This window comes from Porcisia hertigi, chromosome 23 (assembly GCF_017918235.1).
Source record: "Porcisia hertigi strain C119 chromosome 23, whole genome shotgun sequence".
NCBI lineage: Eukaryota > Euglenozoa > Kinetoplastea > Trypanosomatida > Trypanosomatidae > Porcisia > Porcisia hertigi.
In genome coordinates, this window is record NC_090582.1 from 445,973 (window position 1) to 465,788 (window position 19,816).

Genomic DNA, 19,816 nt, shown 5'->3' on the forward strand with positions numbered 1-19,816 from the left:
AAAGGAAAAGAGAGCTAAAACGATCGGAGAGGAGATAAAAGTAGTTAATACATGGGGAGGGAGGTACGGGAAAAGGTGATCGAGGGCAGCGTCATCGGTGAAACACGGGTGACGGGAGAGGTGCTTGCTGTGTTGGACCTCCGGTTTGATAAGGGGAAAAAAAAAAGAGCAAGGGGGGGGAGAAAAAGCAAGGGTGTATGTACGGGGAACTAAGCAACAAAAAGAGGGTTGACGTACGGACGGCCCTAGGGTGGGATGGGATGGGGGCCTGTTAGCACTGGCGAACGCGGCACACTTACACACACACACACACACACACAGAGTCAGCGTTCTCGCATATGCGTAGCTGCAGTGCGGTCGAGAAACTGCCTGCGGTCGTCGTGCACGCACCGATGACCTCTATTTAGCACCCAGAGCTGCTCCTCTTCCGCGTGCAAGCATCGGTTACTGCGTGCATGGAGAGAGAGAGAGAGACGAAGCGAGAGTGCTATTCGCAATGCATGTGCGCGGAAGCGTGACACGCCAGATCCTGAAGACTGCTCGCACATATTAGCGAGGATGCAGCGCATCAGTTTTCAGGGGCCTTATCCTCCTCATTATTAGCGGCCACGTTCTCTGGCCTCACTGACTGATCAGCGCCTTCGTCCTGCCCCTTGGGCTCCTTCGCGCTATCTTTCGTGCAGTGATTTCCCATTGCTTATAGGCGGGGAGGGAGGGAAGGAGGAGGAGGAAGAGGAAGAGATGAGTGAAGGTGCAGGAAACACAAAATGTGAAAATGTGGCTAAAGGTCCGTGGGAGGGCGAGTATGGAGATAAGCGAGTCCAGTGAAGTGTTGTTTTTTTTTGTGTGTTTGCAGAGGAGGGGATCAGCAAGGGAGAGGGGAGGGGTATAAAAGAAAATTCGAAAGAGCTGCGGACTAGTAACAGGGTCGCGTTGGTGAGGCAGTAAAAGAAATCGTCTGCGGTGGCGTGCCGCCGGAAGGATGTGCGTTGAGGAAGGAGGAAGGAGGGGGACAAGAAGCCGTAGTGAAAGTGAAGGAACATTTGGAGTTTCCTGAACGTAGTGATGAAGAGCTGAGAAGCGAAGGGCGACGGGCCAGACAAACGCGGATACCGGCAGTGCAGTGGCCTAGCGAGAATGGGAGTTTGTAAGAAGCGAGAGGCACATCCGGAGATGAACGGCACTGGGGGGTACAAAGATGGGCATCCGAGTAGGGACAACGATTTACAGAAAGAGAGGAGCGTGTGCGTGCAGTTTTGCGCATAGTGAACATCAAAAAAAAATAGGAGGGATTGTATGCAACGGAAGCCGAGCTCCCAAAACACACGCACGCACACAGAGAACGTGGCAGCTCGAAAAAAAGGTGAAGGTGTTTCCAAAAAAAGGGGGAGAAGCCCCCCATAGAGACGGCAGAATCTCAAAGATACGAGAAGCGAAGATATACGCGTAGATGCACAATCAACACAAACATATATAGACAAATACACGTGTTTTTGTGATATACAAAGTGCAGTGGGTAGAGTGAAGGACATTGTATCTGTGTGTGTGTGTGTGTGTGTGTTGGAAGGGGGGAAGTGGTGGTGAAAGGGTTGGATGCTGGTCATGTATCTTTGTCTGGTCAAACAAATCGGTGGCGCTGTTGGTTACAGTATCAGGTGTGGGTCTTTGCATGCCTGTCGAGCTCGACAAAAAACTCGAGGAGGGTTTAAATGGAGGGAGGGAGGGGGGGGGCGCTCCAGAGACGCAGGGTCAGTGATAGGGAAAAGGGGGAGGCACCTGAGATCGAAATGAAAACAGGAGGGGAGCGCGGAAGGATTAATTGGATCTAAAAAAAAAGGCTGTAAAAGGCGTAGGGGAGGGAGGGGGAGAGCACATGATAGCACATAGGGCACAGAGAGAAACGAACACACCCTGTCATTCACGCGCTACACGGAGCTAAAAGAAAAAAAAACACAGAAACCCAGAAGAAATAGGAAGGCACAAGCACAAGCACAAGCACACACACACACACACAAGTACACACACACACACACACACACACACAACTCACTCTCTCCTAGTCCTCTGGAAGGAGGAGGAGGAGATAAGCGGGGAGGACGCACTGTGCTGATAACCGACAGAGAGAGAGAGAGAGAAGGCCGCGAATCAACGAAAACGTGAAACAGAGCAGGCTTTTCCAGAGCTGATCTCTCCCGCGGCCGTCTCGAATAGGCAGGTATACATGTCTAGTCACCTCACGAGACGGCACCACGGCATCCACCGGTTCTCACTCCGTTAGTCAGTCGGCTTTGTGGGGGCTAGTGAAGCGCGCCGTTGACACCAGCGCAGTCCCTTTAACACGGTTTCTGGCGAAGCGCTACCTGAAGATCTGAATGAAATGCGATGACAGCCGATGTTAGACCGCGCGGGTGGGGGCGACGGGAACCAGCCCACCTCCAGGTGGGACTGCTGGAGCTGCACAGGGGGCTTGAAGCAGCGAAGCTAGTGCTGGAAATTCTGCGAGAGGCTGGCGCGGCAGCAAAATGCCGTCATGTCCTTTCAAGTCACCGTACCTAGACGCCTCGGTTTGTGACTGCGGCGTATGTGTGAAGAACTACAGCGGTGGCGATGGATATTGGTCGGCAGCAGTGATGTAGGATACGCTCCGTTCACGGGGCCGCTGCAGTGCTTGGCGCCACAACTGTGTTACCCCACCCTCTTCGCTTGGCGCGACGCGGCGCACCGTAGATGATGCCATGGTCATGGAGTGCTGCTGGCTCGAACTGTTCGACTGGGTGTGAGCACCGTGCACCAGGCGTTCAACTTCACCTCCCAGTACAGGGGTGGACAACATGCGAGCACCTCCTCCTCCCCTCACGCGTGTCGAGGTGCCGCCACCACCATCGCGGCGCAGTTGCAGGTCAGCTGCATAGTGTAGCAAAGGAATATCCGTTGCGGAAATGGGCTGCCAGTCGGGGCGAGCCGTGCCTCGCGGCCGCTGCAAGGGATGGTGCGAGGCAGCGTCGTGCCCCAGTGATGTAGCCTCGCCGCTACCTGCTTTGTCATCCTTGCTCGTAGAAACCCCCATTGCAAGCGGCACACCACCGTAGGACGTGGTGCGAACGGCCGGCAACAGCGACGATGGGGCAGTGCGCGCCGCCTCGGCGACAGAGAGCGGCGGATAAGGGTGGCCACGCAAGAGCGGAGGGGCTGCAGAAAGCTCCAAGGGTCTCGGGTACAGCGGCGCTGCAGCAGCTCTGTAGGAACAGGTCGAGGCAGCCGCCTCCAGCACTCGTGCCCCGGCAAAGGGCTCAGTTGGTTTGAATCGGGAGATCTGCTGCACGCGCTTCTTGTGCACAGTGTACCACTTGTCTAGCTCCTTGGCTGTACGCACGCTTGGCCGCACAGAAACAAGGTGGCCCAGAAACTTCTGATTTTCCTGTACAAGTATCTGCTGCTGAACCTGGCGATTGTACACGCGGTGCGACGTCTGGGCATTTATGTTGTCGAATCGGGAGACTTGCGCGGTGGTGGGGACGAGATTCATGTTTCGCAACCTGCGCGCCTTTTCATTGCTGGCCAAAAGAAGATGCTGGAGTATCTTTGCGTTCTGGGTTCGGATTTGAGCCTCGTCGTGCCGCAGTTGCTGTGAGTGGCGATCCTTGAAGAGCTGCCTGTGGTGATCCAACACGGGGTTATGTCGCTGGTGAAAGTCCACGTCGGGTGCATCCTGAATCGTGTGGGAGGGACTGAGACGAATCGCTGCAAGTCGCTGCATGTGCCACAAGTGCGCCAGGCCAGTTTCTTGGTCTGAATTGGCGTAGTAGTACTGGCGTCGGTGCTGACGCTCCTCGGCCGAGGTGTGGGCAACGTGCTCAGGCATCTTTCTTTTTTTGTTTGTTTGATTGTTTGTTTGTTTGTTTCAAAGTTGAAAACTAAAGATCGTGTCGGTTAAGGTGACAGGAAACCTTCTGTGACAGATGAGTCGAGGAGGAGGAGGAGGAAGAGAGAGAAAGAGAGGAGGCGGTTAGTACACCAAACAAAAAATACGCGCCCATGTATGATCGACTACGTCGACTTTTTCGTCTGTGCCGCGTGGACTTGAGTCCAACGCGTCACGGCTTCAAGTGAAAAACAAGAAGTGAAGCCCACCAAACCCACACACACATTACCACCAGGCTCCACGCAAGTCGACAACTACAGGCAACAGTTTGGTTACGCGATGCCCAAACTCCAGAGAGCCGGCGATGAGGGAATTACGTGGGATGGCCTTCGCGTGCAATAGTGCAGATATCTGAAAGATGCACTGCGATAAACGCAAATGGAGTGAGGGTTCATCGTGAGTACGCGCCAAAGTATGAGCGAGTAGGGGATGTGGTGAGCATCGGGGAAGGGGGGGGGGGGGGGGGTCGGGCATGAGAATGCACAGAAGAGACACAAGTAAAGGCAAAGAGGCAAGCAAGACTTATCGCTGTATGGAAAAGTCCGTAATTGACGGCACCCAAAACGATAAAATAGCAGCAACGGGCGTCACACACACACACACACACACACACACACATGTTTTCTCGCCGACTGTTCACTCAGAATGTTTCGTTGCCTTGGTGGCGATGACGACCCCCCCCTGTTTTAAACATCTCCGATGCAGATCAACGTGTAACCGTTGAAAATCTCAATGCGCCTCTGCCCATTTGCCCTGCCACGCCTTCTCCACACCACCACTTGGAGAGACGATGAAGTGCATGGGCTGATCGTGCGTGTCGGTAGGAATGCGTGATGGCGTGAGGCTATCAGAAGGACTGCCGATCAGTTCGGGCTCACCTGCCGTAGAGAGATGCAGAACCTGGTCGTCGAAAGCGATACCCATGACCTCCCACTGTGGAACAGTGGCGCCGAGCGCGAAAGGGGGAGACACACACACAACGGCTTCGGCAGTGGCTGCGGCCTCCCCCTTTTCAGGAGCGCCGACACGGGGTGGGGGAGAGTCAGTGGAGCACCTGCGGCGACGCGCACTGCTGTGGTAGTGTAGGAAACGGTCGTAGAAGCCCCCGCCTTTGCCGAGGCGGCTGCCGGTCACCACGTCAAAGAGCACACCAGGCGTGAGCACGAGCATAGACACGTCGTCAAGAGTGCGTGAGTTGCACGTGGGCTCCCCAGGGCCAGCAGGACCAAGACAAATTCTTGAACCTTGACCGGTATCACCGTACTCGAGAAGACCCGATGGCCGATACCCAGCCGCGTGGGGCTCGGGGAATAAGCGTGCGTATGTATCACAGAGAACCATGCGGCGCTGGCGGCCTTGGCAACATGCGCGCCCGACGTGGACATCCCGTGCATCGTCAACGTCTCCCTCCACCGTCGACGGCGAATGTAAAGGCGCTGGTGTGCCGATAGCGGATGTGAGAGCGGGCCCGAATAACCAGGGCTCCAAGACAGAGGTGCTCAACTCACAAATGTTGTACGCACCTTGCGGGGAAAAAGCTGTTGTCAAGTCATGCTCATCAAACACCTCGACGAAGACCATAGCGCTCTTGAGAGCATGCGGATTGGTGTATTGGTCTACCAAGGCGTCCATCGGAGCCGATGGTGACACCCGTAGGGATGCCGGCCCCGCAGCGAACGCAACTGGAACCTCAGCACTGGATGTCGATAAAGGCACCATCGCTTCTGGTAGCACGACAGGGGTCAAGATGTGGATGTGCTGCTCACGAGCAATCTGCCACAAACGCCGCATCAGCGGCACAAGATCCACTTCGAAATACAAAGGAAGATACGCCAGGACAAATAAGGGCGGTGGAGAACGTCCGACGTGGTGCGATGCATCCGGGACATCTGACACGCCGGACTGAAGCGACACCGCTGTGCCGCGAGCCTCGGTAATCGCGTCTGGTCTATAGCGCGCAAGGATGTACTTGTAAACATGATCACATACCCTTTCTGAGTCCAACAGGACCTGCTTCGGTTCCGACTTAGCCCACTTTCGCAGGCGCAGCAGCCACTTCTTACGGAGTAGACTTTTGCTTTGCGCCGTGGAGAGGGACTGCATCACGGGCTGTGATCGAGACACCCAAGAAAAAAATTATAAAAGAGAGAGGAGGAGAGACGGCGCGCACCGCACCCGGCGCCAGCGGCAGATAAAAAATATATAATCATAATCATGTATATATATATAAACCACACGGGGGGAAAAAAGAGGGGGGGGTGAGGCAATAGAGACTCTGAGAAAGAGCGCCCGCACGTGCCACTCCTCCTGTCCCCTCCCTGGCTCAGAGCTGCTGAACGGGAAAGTGTACCGATTCAAACCCCTCCCCCTCCCCCTCCCCCGCCCCCCCCCACCACCACCAGCAGCCTTTGCTGGTACACCAGTAAATATATAAATATATATATACTGGTGTAATAGTTACAAGAGGGATATGAGCAAGGCGCACGCACACGCGCACACACACACACACACACACTCAGAAAGGTAAACGTACACCCACAGACGTCGGTGTGAGTGTCGCTCATGCCGAAAAGACGGGAGCAAAGAGGACACACGCGCAGTGGGTAACAAAAGATGAGATTTGTACGACACAATGCGCTAGCAAAGGGGGCCGGTGTTGACACACACATACACACATGTATAAATATATATATATATATATATATAAATATATATATGAACATGTATATGTCACGTTCAGAGCAGAGTGCCCGAGGATGAACCAAGTGTAGAAGAGCAAGGGATCAAAGGCTTTCAACTACAGGTTGTCATCCCCAGGCGGAATATCTCGATCAGTGATGGAGTGCGGAAAGGAAGGAGCGAATACAAAACATGAATGTTCCGAGCCTCTGGCAACCTGACCCATCCCCGCGCCCGCACACACACACAAGCCTGCGGGGTTAGACTTGCCTGGACGCCCCCCTGTCGACAAAAAAAAAAGCGAGTGCATTCAGCGAGAGTACCCTTGCTGTTGTTTGTGGCCCTCGTTTTTCCATCTGTGTATAACCCCTGTCTGCCATCTGCTGCGCAAAAAAAAAATTGCAGCGAGGGTTAGAGGAGATATTCAGTGAGGCACTAACGACGCGTCCGAGAAAGACGTACCTCGGGTTTTTTTTTATAAGAAGGTTTGAGCCGACGACGCGTCGGCTGCGATGTACTGGGCAAACAAGGGACGAAGCGTGTCCGTCTCGGCCTTCATGGCAGCCGGTGTACGAGGCGGCTGAGACCGCTGCTCCGCCTCGTTCGCCTCAGGCTCCCCGGCGAGCTTCCCTTTGGGGTCGAAAGGAATAACATGCACGTGAAGATGCTCAACCGTTTGCCCTGCTAGTGCGCCTTGCTGCACAGCAACGCTGTAGTTTCCGTCGGACGGTGCGGAGGTGGCAACGGAGGTAGCAGCACCGCCTTGGCCGTGGCGCTGGCGACGCAGATGCTCGAGGACTTTAATGGTGCACCACATAACGCGGCCCCAGTCATCCACCTCCTCCTCTGAGAGTCCATGTACTGTGCCCACGCACCGAATGGGAACCACCATGAGATGGTTCGGCACGATGGGCCTGAGGTTCACGAGGACACAAAAGTGCTGAGAACAATACGGGATGCCCACAGAGGCTGCAATGGCGAAGGGGTGAAAATGGAAGCGATGTTCGCCGTCCATATGCGAAATGGCGGGCAGCGGTGGCGCGTGCGTGCGGCAGGCGGCTGCGTAGGAGCGCATCTGGCGGAGGTTCTCCGCAGTATGCGCCTGTGCATCGGGCCTCGACATCAGTGGGTCGCGCTGCAACTTCTCCGCTGCCGTGGCAGAAGCCAGCATTGTGCCTTCAGCGGTTAACAGCTCTGCCCATGCTTCAGTCGGCGACTGCACGGATTGCTGTTGAATCTCCCTCACCTGCGCAGTGAAGGCAGCGAGCACCGCTGCTCTCTCGCCCGTCTCCGCAGCAGTGCTCGACGGTGCGACAACAAGGCGGTACTGCTGCAAATGATGATAGATCATGTTATTTGGGGTAAAGTCGCCGGGTGTCCGCTCCACAATGTGCAGGTACGCGTGGTTGATATTAGCGTCGGCGACTGTAGTGGGCGTATCGGCTGTGGCGCACGTGTTCGCCGTCGAGAAACTCTCTGCCGTGTCCCCAGGAGAAGAGAAACTGAAGCTGGCGCCTGGGTGGGTGAGGCGACGGCACATCCGCAAGAGAGCGGACCAGTCTGCAGGCAGCAGCGAGGCTAGGCGAAAGACAGGCGTGGATGCCAAATGAGAGGAAGGGGCCTGCACCGCATGTAAGTGATGCCGACGATATGCGTCATAGCTGATAGAACTGTTCACAGCGGACACGACGTAGTGCGCACCCCCCTTCGTCACCGCAATGTCGCGGGAAACTTTTACCGAGCGCATCGGTCTCCCCTACCGTTGATACCTCCCGGGGGAGGTGGAAGGGGGGAAGGAATACTTTTGTATTGGTATGAGTGAGCGAGCGACCTTTACGGAAGGGAGGTGGGGAGGAGGAAAAGGAGGGGGGAGGGGGACATGAAGAATAAGAGCAGCCGATATTACACAAATGATCCAAAAAAAAAACTGACCGGACGCAGAGCCCGGTGCAAAGAAAAAAAACGTACTCGTTGTTTACCGCAAAAGTGGCCTTGGGTGGCACCATCGCCTCCCCTCCCCCAACCCCACCGCACATGGAACACGCATGCATCGATGTGTTGCGAGTGATGTAATCACGTGCATGTGTGTCTACCTAACCGCACTTGTCTGTGTGTGCGCGCGCGCGCTCATCTCTATCTCTGTGAAACAAAGCCACTAATTCGTAAGCGACCCTCGGCAACGCTCAGCCTCTTATGAAGTGAAACGCCGCCTGTACGCCCCCCCCCCCAAGGCACACCTATGCCACTGCCGCCTTCCCAGCCCGACGCTGTTCCTCCTCCAGCGTGCGCAACAGGGCCAACAGCTGCTCCCCGCTCAGCATGTGTGAGCTGCGGCCAGACAAGGCAGAGGGCAAGAGGACCATGATAAACACAAATGGGGGAGGAATGGTAAAGTTGATCGAACTGCGCAAAGCACGTTTGTTGTAGGCCCTTGTCCTTTTGGGATGCGACACAGAACCAGATGTACTGGAGCAGGCCGAGCTCCCTGTCTCCCTCGTTATCGGCCGCCCGCCCTCACTTTGGTCCCTGCTTTTACAATCGCCCTTGGTGTTGTAAAAATGCACGGTCCCCTCAACCCAATGCTGCGCCTGTCGCTCAGCTTGGCGGAGCGCTGCTGCCGCTGCTGCCGTGCTCGCCCCCAAGGAAGTGTTGGTCGGGGAATGAGAGTAAAACAGGACATGCTGATCGACTGGGTAGCACGCATCGCGAAGCAGCGAATACGGGCTGGCAAGCAAAGATGCGGCTAGCGTCTTGAAGTTTGCGTTGTTTCCGTCTGTCTCTTTGGGAGTGGGCCCTTTGCGGTCGGCGCACGATACAACCGTTGGCTGCGGAACGTGCAAGACTGATGAAGGGGGAGGTACCGCTCCGCGGACATCACATCCAGGTGATGCCGCTTGATCGCCGCCTGCGACGTCAAACGTCACAACACCGACCCGATCTGTCTTCAAATCAACACTGCAGCCACTGACAGCATCGTTGGGCTTGTCATTCACGTCGGGGTACAACATCTTCTCGAGCACCCGCATCCCCTCCAGCAACTTAGCGCCCTGTTCAGCGCGGTCCTCGTAGTAGAAGATGCGTGCCGGTTGATGGAATTGAGCCAAGGAAAAGAAGTGGTTCAGCTTGTGCTTGACGGTGCCGGCCACCTCATTCGGCTTCAGCAGGATGTCCTCAATCTCCTTGTCTAGACCAACCTGCTGCATCAGTGTCCAGATTCGGTCACGGTATTTCCCATCACGGCCAGTGAGCACGTAGATGAGCGGAAGGTCAGCCGCCTCTGGTGGGCTGGACTCTTTGCCGGTGGTGGGGCCACGCTTCTTCAACAAGGCATTGCGGACCTCGACAATGGCGCGTATATGTGCAAGAATCGGCTGCACAAACCACGTCGCCTCATCTGGTCTATCCGGCACAGCCGGTGGTGACATCGTCGAAAGACTCTGATACCACCCCAGGCCACCGGAGAAGACCGGACTGCGCAATTTGCCGTGCAGCTTCTTTGCGGCGACAGCTGCATCGCAAGCGCTGAGGTCCCCCGCTGCAGCGAGGGCGGCAGCGAGTGCATCCGGGTCGACTGCCGGAGAAAAAAAAATTGTGCCATCGAAGTCGAAAATGTGTAACTCCACCATTTGAATCTCTAGCAGCAGTAAGGTAGAACAATCAATTTCTTTAAAAAAGGAAGTATCAAGTGATGATGATGGGGGGAGAGGTGGGGGAGAGGGCGGGGGAATACGCGCACACACACACACACACACACACTCGTGTAGAGAGAGATCTGGTAGAACTCAAATGCCAACGACAACGAAACACACACCACCCTCAACCGCTGCCAATGACCCTCAAGTACTCTCTGCCAATGATGTGCCGGTGGTGTAGGGGAATAACGAGAAATAAATGAGGGAGAGAATGGAACAGGAGTGACGCGAAAGGGAAACAGCTGATGATGAGAGGGGGGAGAGAGAGGGAAAGGGGTGTGCATGAGAAAGAGAGACACAAGGAAAGAGATGAATGTTTAGGCAGCCCTGGTGGTGGTGGCGGCGGCGAAGACGATGCCCGGATACAGAATCTCTGGGGGTGGTGGCTGTAAAAAAAAAAATTGACACCTACCCCCCGTTAGCCTGGCAAGTGCTGCGGACGATCCCCCCCCCGTCCCTCAGGCCTTGGTCCTACAGCGTCGCATTGATGAGCTTCTCTCTTGACTGGCGTTGCAGCGAAATACACTGTCTCTTTGAAAGGGGGGAAGCAGGTAAAGAAAAAGAGTGGCGGCCATCCCCGAAAACTGTATTGCTTTTATCGACACCTTCGTAGTTAGTACAAAAAGCACGACAGCGTTGTTCAGCTGCGCAGCACTTCGCTCCATCGCCAGGGGGGGGAGCAGGGGAAACAGGAAAGGGGGGCTGATCACAGGTTCTCCGTGAGTGGCGGTGTCAGCCGACTACTTTGCAGCTTAGCTACAGGCATCGCCCCAAATCACAGACTCGATTAACTTGTCTGCCCCCGCCCGACCCCTGCTAAACAGAAGTCTCCTCGCAGCCATGCCCTCGCTCCCAAACGTAACAGATGATAAATGAGTAGTGTTGGTGCTGGTATGCGTTGTGGTCGGCGGTGACGGACTCGGCGCAGGAGGCAGCTGTGAGCGCCACACCACCCGCCGCATCTGGAGAAGCGAAAGCGGCACTAAGCGAAGAGACTAAAATGATCAGCTATGATCCCTCTCCCCCTTGACAGACGCAGCTGTGGCTGGCAGGGACCCCCTGCACAGATGGCGGTATCCGTCACACCTAGCGTGCAGGCGCAGGGGTGCATCACGGTGTCGTTGCACGCTCCTGAGCCAGAGCTTTGTGCACCACTGCATCTTTGGCACCCACACAGTGGGAGGAGGCTATGAAATATTTCACATGTCTCTCTCTCCCAACCCTCCCATACACACACACACCCTCTTTTTGTCGGAGATACAGCCAGCGGTGCTGCGAACTTCTGAGATGTGGCAGAGCAGCTTAAGTCGCTATGCAGTACTGAGCGCCGTACATAGCCTTCACTTGCAGAGGCGGAGAACACTTCAGACAGTGCGCTGCAGGCGGTGGCGATTCATGGCACTCAACACCTGCACAGGTGAGCCATACGCCGTGACAGCCATTGTAGTGCGAACCGAGAAGCTTCTCCTTCGTCGATGAAGAGATACACACGATGGCACGGGCGGCGTCGGCGGCGAGGGAGAATTCACTCTGATCAGCCCTATACCCTTAACTCAGTACTCCACACACACACACACATACACATACACACATACACGCACTCCACGCTCTGGTGTTTCCACAGATCTTCGCTTTTCTCGTGTTGAAGATGCCTGCTGTGGCGCAGTGCATCTGTGATGGCCACGCGCACGCCCACACAAGGAGCAAGAGAGAATGAACCAACACCAAAGGCGCGCGTGTGCGTGTGCGTGTGTGTTATGTTTGTATGTGTTTGTGAATAGGTGATCCAGCCATTGCACTCACGAAAAAAGGGGGAGGGGGGCGGGGGAGAAGAAAAAACAGAGCATTGCCGGTGCCTACCGGTGCGCGTGGGAGCTCGCTTGTCAGCAAGTACGAGGAGATGCGCTACCAGCATTGTTATCTGCCAGGGCGTGGGAAACGCACAAGGCGAAGAGATTAAAATACGATGGCACTTGCCCTCCGTTGCAGCCTGCTCCCCTCATAATACACCTCGGCTCTTCGCGTCGTCGGCGGTGATCCGAAGGCCCTCCAGTGCCACCGAAGACGTCATGAGGGACTCGATCCAGGCAGCACGCCCCTCTGCTGTTGCCCAGCTCTGCCGCACCTCCGCAGAGCGCGATACTTTCGCAAAGGAAATACCAACGATCTTCTCCTGAATGCTCTGCTGGACGCGTTGAAACCCGATCGAGGCCAAACACGCCGACCACTCATCCATCCATTTGCGGCGCCGCGGCCCCTGCGTCCGCGTGCTCACAATCACAAGCAGCCCGCCCTCCTTGAGCGCCAGGAAGGCATGGACGCATGCCAAGAAGCGCAAGCGGGGGGTAGGAATGTAGGAAAGAAGAAGACAGAAGAAAATAACGTCGTAGCTCTCCAGCCGCACTGCGGTGGCTGTGAGGGGGTTGTGTGCCGCGTCGCCCCGACCGCTATCGCGTGCGTTGCACAGATGCGACCCGAAGCTCTCTTCTATGTCCGTAGAATTGCGGACAGAACTCTGGGACTGATAGCGGATGCGACCCTCCTCTGCCGTGCCGACTGCGATGGCCGTTTCGTTCACGCGGGCCGCCTTGCCTGCCCCTGACTCGTCACCGAAAAATTCCATACGCAGCCAATCTGCCTGCCATACACGCGGCGCAGGAACACCGTCAGCACCACTGCTGTACCCTGCGGCTCCCTGATACGGTACCAGATCCATGGACGTCACACGGAGGGGTACAGGCGAGAGAGAGAACGCACGAGTCAACACCTTTCCAAAAAGGGGGCCATAGCATGATCCCACGTCCAGCACCCACAGCGGCGCAGGCAGTGACCCCGGCGAGTGGTGAAAGATATCGCTAGTGTAGCGCAGCGCAGTCGCCCATGCCGTTTGCTCCCCTCGACGCCACGTCGACTCCTCCACAACGGCGCGGGCGTCCACATCAGCGTCGATGAGCTCCCGCGCTGCACGCACCTCCTTCGACGAGCCAGCACCTGCGCTGGTGCTCGAGGAGAGGCAAGAGGTGTCGGCCACAGCCGTCTCGGTTGGTACAGCATCGCAGCCGCCCTCTGGAGATGGGGTGCAGATGCTGATCAGCTCCCCAACCTCCATCCCTGTTGCCATGCGACCATTTCTCTGGAAGAAGAGCCTGCGAAGCGGCTTCACAGCTCGTGCGAAGACGCCAGGTAGCTGGCGAAAACGCCTCTGCCCGACGCATACGGTGGAGGAAGCGGGTGGGGAGGACTGCGCCGCCGCCGCCGCCCCCGCCCCCGCCGCCGCCGGAAGTTGGCCCTCAGCGACGTCGAGTGCCCCGTCTGCAGTGCACCCCTCAAAGGGCCCTTCCGTCTCTGCTTCACCGAGGTAGTAGGAAGCCATACTCTGGAGACAGTAGTTGAGGCGGTCACAGTAGTGGCGTGGGTTGTCGACTGGCATCAGCCCATTTTCTGTTGCTGCTATTACCCTTTCGGCCAGTCTAGAGGAGAACTCTTGAAGGCTCCTCGATGTGTCGCTACATCGCTGGCGCTTCTCGCCAATAGGTGGAACAGCGGGATCGACCGTCCATGCGTTGGCCGTGCTGCTCCCCTCCGTTGCAGGTGTGCGGTGTGTATCATTAGAATCGACAACTGGGCCCGACTTCTTCAAAGGCATCACCGATGGCTCCCAGTAGAGCGTTGCGAGACTATGCATTGCCTCAGCGTAGGCGGAAAGACGCTCCGCCGCCGCCTCGCCTGTCAGGCTACTCCGCCAAGCCTTCAACTCCTCCCGATACGATGGCGGCGCAGAAGCCGTAGAACAACACAATGAATCGTTCATGGCGGTTACCGCAGTACCGCTGTCACGCACACTACACTGTACGGCTGCCTGTAGATGGCGATGGTGCTTCTTTATGAGAGATGCCCAGGCGAGATGCCTTGTCGAGAGCACCTCGCTCTGTGACGTTGAAGTCGCTCCAGAGACTTGAGCAGGTGGCTCGGAAAGGGGTACTGGTGAAACCGATTCATTACGCTCAAAGTCGACAAGCTTCGCAAGGTGCGGATTCTCCGACGACATTTTCTTGGTAGAGGCACTCCAAGAAAAAAAGGAAAGGCACGACAGATGACTCATGCAACACAGCTAGGCTGTCTCTCTTGGCCTGGCTGGTCAGCGTTTCGCAGATATGTGTGTGGGTGTAGGGAGTGGGGCAAAGGGGGGGGGGGCGAGTGTGAGCTGAGGTGAGCAAGCGGAAGGGAATGAGAGAATGTAGCACGCAGAAAATGATAAAGAATTGGAAAGCTCGATTGCCAGTGTATGAACTCCTTCCGTGTGCTCTCTCTTATCAACCCTAACCCCTTCTTATCTCTTTATCTCTTCCTTACGCGTGCTTGATAAGTGTGTGTGTGTGTACAAACATTGCGTTTGTGAGAAGTGAAAGAGGAAGCGATCCAGTGATAATGGGTGAGTTCAGTGTGCGCTTGTTCCACGAAAGCGTGTGCCCGTACAGGACAAGGGCCCGCCCAGCGCTCGCGTTGCCTCACCCCTGTGCATGAGAAACTCCTGGTAGTAACGTAAGAGGCGGTGGGTGAGGAGAAACGCCCAAGGCCTCTGTACTGCTGACTCAATAGGCAGAGAGAGGGAGGGGTGCCGGTCGCGAGGAGTATTGACGGTGAGTATCCCACCTCCCCCTTTTTATAAAGGCGAAGAGGGAATAAGATCGTAATAAAAGTACCGTCGTAGCCGTATGGCCGGCTGGGGGGGGGGGGAGGGGGGAGAGAGACAGCACTCCCTCCCTGCCCTCCCCCCCTCCCTGCTCCCCCCCCTTCCCCCTTTTTTACATTGTCCTCACCTTTGTTCTTGTTCTTCTGTCTCCCCCCCCCCTCGGCACTTCCCCTCAAACTAAGCAGATCTCCACTGGGGGGTCTTCGGTGGGAGATTCAATGATAAAACAAAGATGCGCAGTCTAAGCACAACACACACACACATACATACACATACACACACACATATATCACCGTGTAAATTGTACAAGACGCAGAACACGCAACACTCCAACAACACACGTTTTCTCTCACAAAACACGTGGACTGGACGTGGAAGTAAAACATTATTAGTGGGGGGTAAACCAAAAAAACAAAAACGGAGGGGAAGGGGGAGGGGAAGGGGAGGGGAGGGAAGGGGGATCACAGCTACGATGATGTGGGAGGAAACAGCTAGACAACGCCTTTGCAAATCGGTGGAAGAAAACAAAACGAGCGTTGATTTGCATGCGTGTTTACTTCCACAACGCTCTGCGGCATATTATATGAGAGAAGAGAGGAGAGCGGCGATGTGGACAGCGGAATTCGGCGGGGGCCCACACCCCCTCTCCAGCGCGCACACACAGACATACACTAGGGATCCGTCAAGTCCACCTCCTCAAAGGAGTCGCAGATGACCTCCAAAGACGGCTTATCCAGCAGTCGCTGTATTGCGTCCTGGGCCATGATGGACCCGCAGACATTAATCACCTTGAGAGACGGGCAGTCAGCGAGACAATTCACATCCGTCACCCCTGTCATCTTAAGGTCGAGCTCCTCCAGTAAGGCGCAGTCCGTCAACATCTCCAGGCCCTCATCGGTGACGCCCGTTCGCCCGCAGAGGATGCGCCGTATTTTCGGGCATTGATGGAATGCGTTGATGCTGGAGATGTATTGACACCCGGTGAGCACCACTGTCTCCAACTCTGGTGATTCCTCAAGGTGCATCAAGGCGTAGTCTGTGAGCGAAGTGTTGGGCACGTCGAGAACGCGCAAGTGCACCATATTTTTGAGAAAAACAACGCTATTGAGCTCGGTAGAGGCGCAGCGAAAAATTTCAAGCTGTGTGCACTGCGCCACGCACTCGATGTCCTGTAGTACGCTCAGCCGCGACACGTCAAGGGATCGAAGCTTGGACAGGCTTCCAAGCGCAGATAGGTCGTCGATCGCCTCGCAACCACTCAGTGACAAGTGCTCCAATCTATTAGCTAACGACGACTTTAGTGCGTTCAACGTCGTCGAGTGGAGAGGCGTCGCAGGCATGAGCAACGAAGTCAGCGACTCCAGAGCCGCTTTAGGGATTTGCATGAGAGCGGCGTCAATAGAGGTGCCGGTGAGATCGAGAGACCGCAAATTAGAGCTGAGATCCCTAAAGAAGGAAGAGGAAGTGTCATCGTACACGCTACAGCCTTCAACGCACACGTTCTCCAACGAGGCGCACGTTTCGGTGCGAATTGCGTTCAGGTTGGAAAGTTTGCTGCAAGCCCGCAGTGTCAACTTCTTGAGGTGCGAAAGATGGAGCCCTGAAAGTCCGTCTGGCTCCACAGGACAGAAGACAATCGTGAGGGACTCGAGATTTTTAATGCGACTTGCCTCCGAAACGGATGTGAGGCCGCGGCACGAGACCAGCTCGAGCTCCTTCAAGTTTGTCAGCGCGCCAAGGGGCTCGAAAAAAGAGTTGTCTACCGGAGCGTGATGAAGCACGAGGCGCGATAGCCCATTGGCGACGAGGGCATGATATCGGCCCAACACCTTGGCGCTGTTGGCACGAAACTTTCGTCCAATAGAGGAAATGGAGTACAGCGAGAAGTTGCTACGGCCCTGCTCGTCCTCTTGTGCATTGAAGAGAACGCACTGGCCGTAGCGAGAGACGATGATTTCCCGGTGTGGAGCCCATGGGCTGAGTTGGCTCTGCACAGCGCTGCGGAACCGTCGCGACACACACCGCATAGCGGTCAAGGTGCGCCGATTGTAGGGCATGTAGCGCATCACATCATGAAGGGTGCCCCTGTCCGGAATCTCACCCGTGAGGGGTGCCACCGGGCTTTGCGAGAGCATCGGCCCCCCGTCCCTGAAAAAAAAGTGAGCGGGAGGGCGAAGAGGAAAAGGGAGTGAGAAAAATAGTGTGTGTGTGTGTGTGTGCAGTGAGAATAAAACACGAAACAAACAAAAAAAGAACGAGAGTGACACAAATAAAACGACGATTTGTCAATCCCACCACTTGACCAGGGCCCGCTCTAAAAGAAATGCAAGCGCAGAGGAAAACACAAGAAAGAATCAGCGGCTTCGCTGATATGCTTGGAGTGCAGTGTGTACAACTCTCTGCAGTCAATACAAGCGATGGCGAACCAGCACGCAACGACGACAAAAAGCTGATGGGTGCAATGGGGACTCTTCCCCTACCACACAGACCCGCCCCTCAGCGAACGCCTATGTGAGCCTTTGCGCGTCAAACGCAGAGAAAACGTAGCAGACACGAAAAGCTGCAGTATTTGAAACACAAATAGAAAAAGGGGGAGAGGGAAAGAATATAACTCAAGAGCAAAGATGGTGGCGTATGGGGGGAAAGAGGATGACTCCAGCAGCACTGTGCGCACTCTCTCTCCCCCACCCCACCCACCCTGCCCACCCGAAACATATATAGAGAGAGAAGCCCGCCGTCACCTTCTTTTTACCAGCCATTGCCTAGGACTCTATACCCTCACCCGAGAGAGGTTTCCCAGCCATGGAGAGTCGAAGAGAGCCGCGCACCAAATGACGGAGTAGACCACAAGTAGAGGAAAGAGATCCCAAGAGGTGCAGGAAGAAAAGGGATTTAAAATTTGGACTGCATGTCGGCTCTCACCACTAAAGAAAAAGGGGGGATAGCCCCGCGTCCTGCGAACGCCACAATCTGATGGGGCGCTGTCTCTTCCATTATTTTCTTTTTTTTTGCGTGTGTGTGTGTGAAAGTGAGGAACACTAGAAGAGAAGCCACGGTATGTGTATGGTGTGCCGGTGCATTACCGCCACACCAGCCGATAAAGATGGGGGGGGGGCTATTCAACCCTCTGAACCACATGTAAAAGAAAATAAAAAATAGAGAACGACGATGAATCGCGGTGAGAGCAGAATGAAAATGTTGACATCTCGCCGCACATCGGGGGAGGGGGGGAGAAGGGAGAAGACCGATACGCCTGTGCAACTGGAAAAAAAAAACAAAGGCGCCAGAGAAGTCGCTGAAAGTCGCCGGCATGATCCTCCACCGTATCATTTTTGTCATAAACACGCCCGCAAATGTACGCAGCAGCGAACACCAGCCCACGAGCGCCACGCCATCATCACCCCCACCCCCCTCCCTCCTATGCCTCCCACACCACGGCAAACTGCCGGTCGTCTAGGACGAGGTCGTCCCTGTCGTCGAAATCGAGCCCCTGAGACTCACAAAATGGTATGGAGAGTCTGGGGGACTCCACAGTGCCACTTGGGGTGGCCCTGTCCCGCGTCCAGCATCAGCACCGCACCAGTCCATTCAGTCGCATACAGGGGGTACCGTGCAGCCCGCAGACACACACACACACACCCTTCGGGGGCCACATCGGCACGGACTCCTCACTCTCCCGCTCTTCTGTCTGCCCTTGCCGCGCTGACCTCCGCACGCCTTGCTTGACTCCAATACACGATGCCGGCCACTGCGTGGCAGTGGGGTGTGTACACGGTGCTCGCATGTGTGGGCCCTTTGCAGGGCCACGGTGTTGTGTGATGGAGGGGAGGGGGACGATCAGCAACGGGAAAAAAGAAAAGACCAGTCCAACATGTCCGAAGACGAACATATGCTGCAAAAATACTACAGCCGGTCAAGATTAAGCTCATTGAGCCATCCATCCAACAATCTCCGCATCATCGACGCCTCCATAAACACGTCACGTTCTTTTAAGAATGCGAGGTGACAGCAAGGGGAGGGGGAACAACACAGACGCTACCCGCCGCCCCCCCCCGAGCATGATACACTAGCAGAGTGCAACATAAAAAGAACGCCAACAACCTATGCAGAGAGGATCTACACACTAACTAGCTAGCGCTCCCATGGGACTGGAGGAGTCATGTTAGAATAGATCCACAGCAGGCAATGAAAAAGCTGCCTGGGTAAGATGAGACTCAATCTATCCTAATAGGTCGCTCGTGTACAGCTGTGCCTTTCCATCACGTCCCCCTTCAAATGTCATCGTTTACGGTCACGAACAGCGGCCAAGGCAACGCGCGCTGATCCGTCGACGCAGAACCTGCTGCCCTTCTGCTAGCGAGGTGCTCCATCCGAGAAAGAGAGATCGCAAGGCGCTGCGAATTCTCCACTATAAAAAAGAACGTCCAGTGAGCCGTCAAAACGTGGTGATGCACATCCAAAACCAGAGAATGCAGCCGTGACACCTCTACAGTGCTGTGAGTCGCACAACCGCTGATCATTTCGTAGCTCACGTTGTGCTGTGCGCTGGCGGCTCTCTCTGGTACGAGCGTGCGCACCACCTCGGACAGCACGCAGTTCCGAATAAGCGCTGACGCCGACACGGAAGAGGCTCTGCTCTGTGCACTAACGTTTTGGTCATAGAGGCTGCTACGCACAGTGGCCCCCAGTCTCCGACTCAGCGAAGCTCCCCTCAACCATTTTTCATCGTACGTGTGCTAACGCGCAAGCAATTCACTGTGCTGCAGGCGTACTGTCTGACTGCCTCCATCGAGATGGGTGAACACTATCGCAGGTTCAACTCCTTCGCCG

General features: G+C 55.7%; 6 protein-coding genes across 6 annotated transcripts; all 6 read right to left on the minus strand.

Annotated features, from left to right (window-relative positions):
* Positions 1–2,593: 2,593 nt before the first annotated feature.
* Positions 2,594–3,862, minus strand: JKF63_04879 (uncharacterized protein; the record flags this gene model as incomplete). Its single annotated transcript, XM_067900850.1, has 1 exon — positions 2,594–3,862. One exon carries the CDS (start codon positions 3,860–3,862, stop codon positions 2,594–2,596), a length of 1,269 nt encoding a protein of 422 aa, XP_067757050.1.
* A 789-nt stretch (positions 3,863–4,651) lies between these two features.
* On the minus strand, positions 4,652–6,025 carry JKF63_04880 (uncharacterized protein; the record flags this gene model as incomplete). The annotated part of the gene is made up of 1 exon (XM_067900851.1): positions 4,652–6,025. One exon carries the CDS (start codon positions 6,023–6,025, stop codon positions 4,652–4,654), a length of 1,374 nt encoding a protein of 457 aa, XP_067757051.1.
* A 1,051-nt stretch (positions 6,026–7,076) lies between these two features.
* JKF63_04881 (uncharacterized protein) lies at positions 7,077–8,348 on the minus strand (the record flags this gene model as incomplete). The annotated part of the gene is made up of 1 exon (XM_067900852.1): positions 7,077–8,348. The coding sequence occupies one exon, from the start codon at positions 8,346–8,348 to the stop codon at positions 7,077–7,079; it is 1,272 nt and encodes a 423-aa protein (XP_067757052.1).
* Positions 8,349–8,838: 490 nt separating this feature from the next.
* On the minus strand, positions 8,839–10,227 carry JKF63_04882 (uncharacterized protein; the record flags this gene model as incomplete). Its single annotated transcript, XM_067900853.1, has 1 exon — positions 8,839–10,227. One exon carries the CDS (start codon positions 10,225–10,227, stop codon positions 8,839–8,841), a length of 1,389 nt encoding a protein of 462 aa, XP_067757053.1.
* A 2,065-nt stretch (positions 10,228–12,292) lies between these two features.
* Positions 12,293–14,341, minus strand: JKF63_04883 (uncharacterized protein; the record flags this gene model as incomplete). Its single annotated transcript, XM_067900854.1, has 3 exons — positions 12,293–13,534; positions 13,565–13,821; positions 13,873–14,341. 3 exons carry the CDS (start codon positions 14,339–14,341, stop codon positions 12,293–12,295), a joined length of 1,968 nt encoding a protein of 655 aa, XP_067757054.1.
* A 1,316-nt stretch (positions 14,342–15,657) lies between these two features.
* JKF63_04884 (uncharacterized protein) lies at positions 15,658–17,121 on the minus strand (the record flags this gene model as incomplete). The annotated part of the gene is made up of 1 exon (XM_067900855.1): positions 15,658–17,121. One exon carries the CDS (start codon positions 17,119–17,121, stop codon positions 15,658–15,660), a length of 1,464 nt encoding a protein of 487 aa, XP_067757055.1.
* Between the last annotated feature and the right edge of the window lie 2,695 nt (positions 17,122–19,816).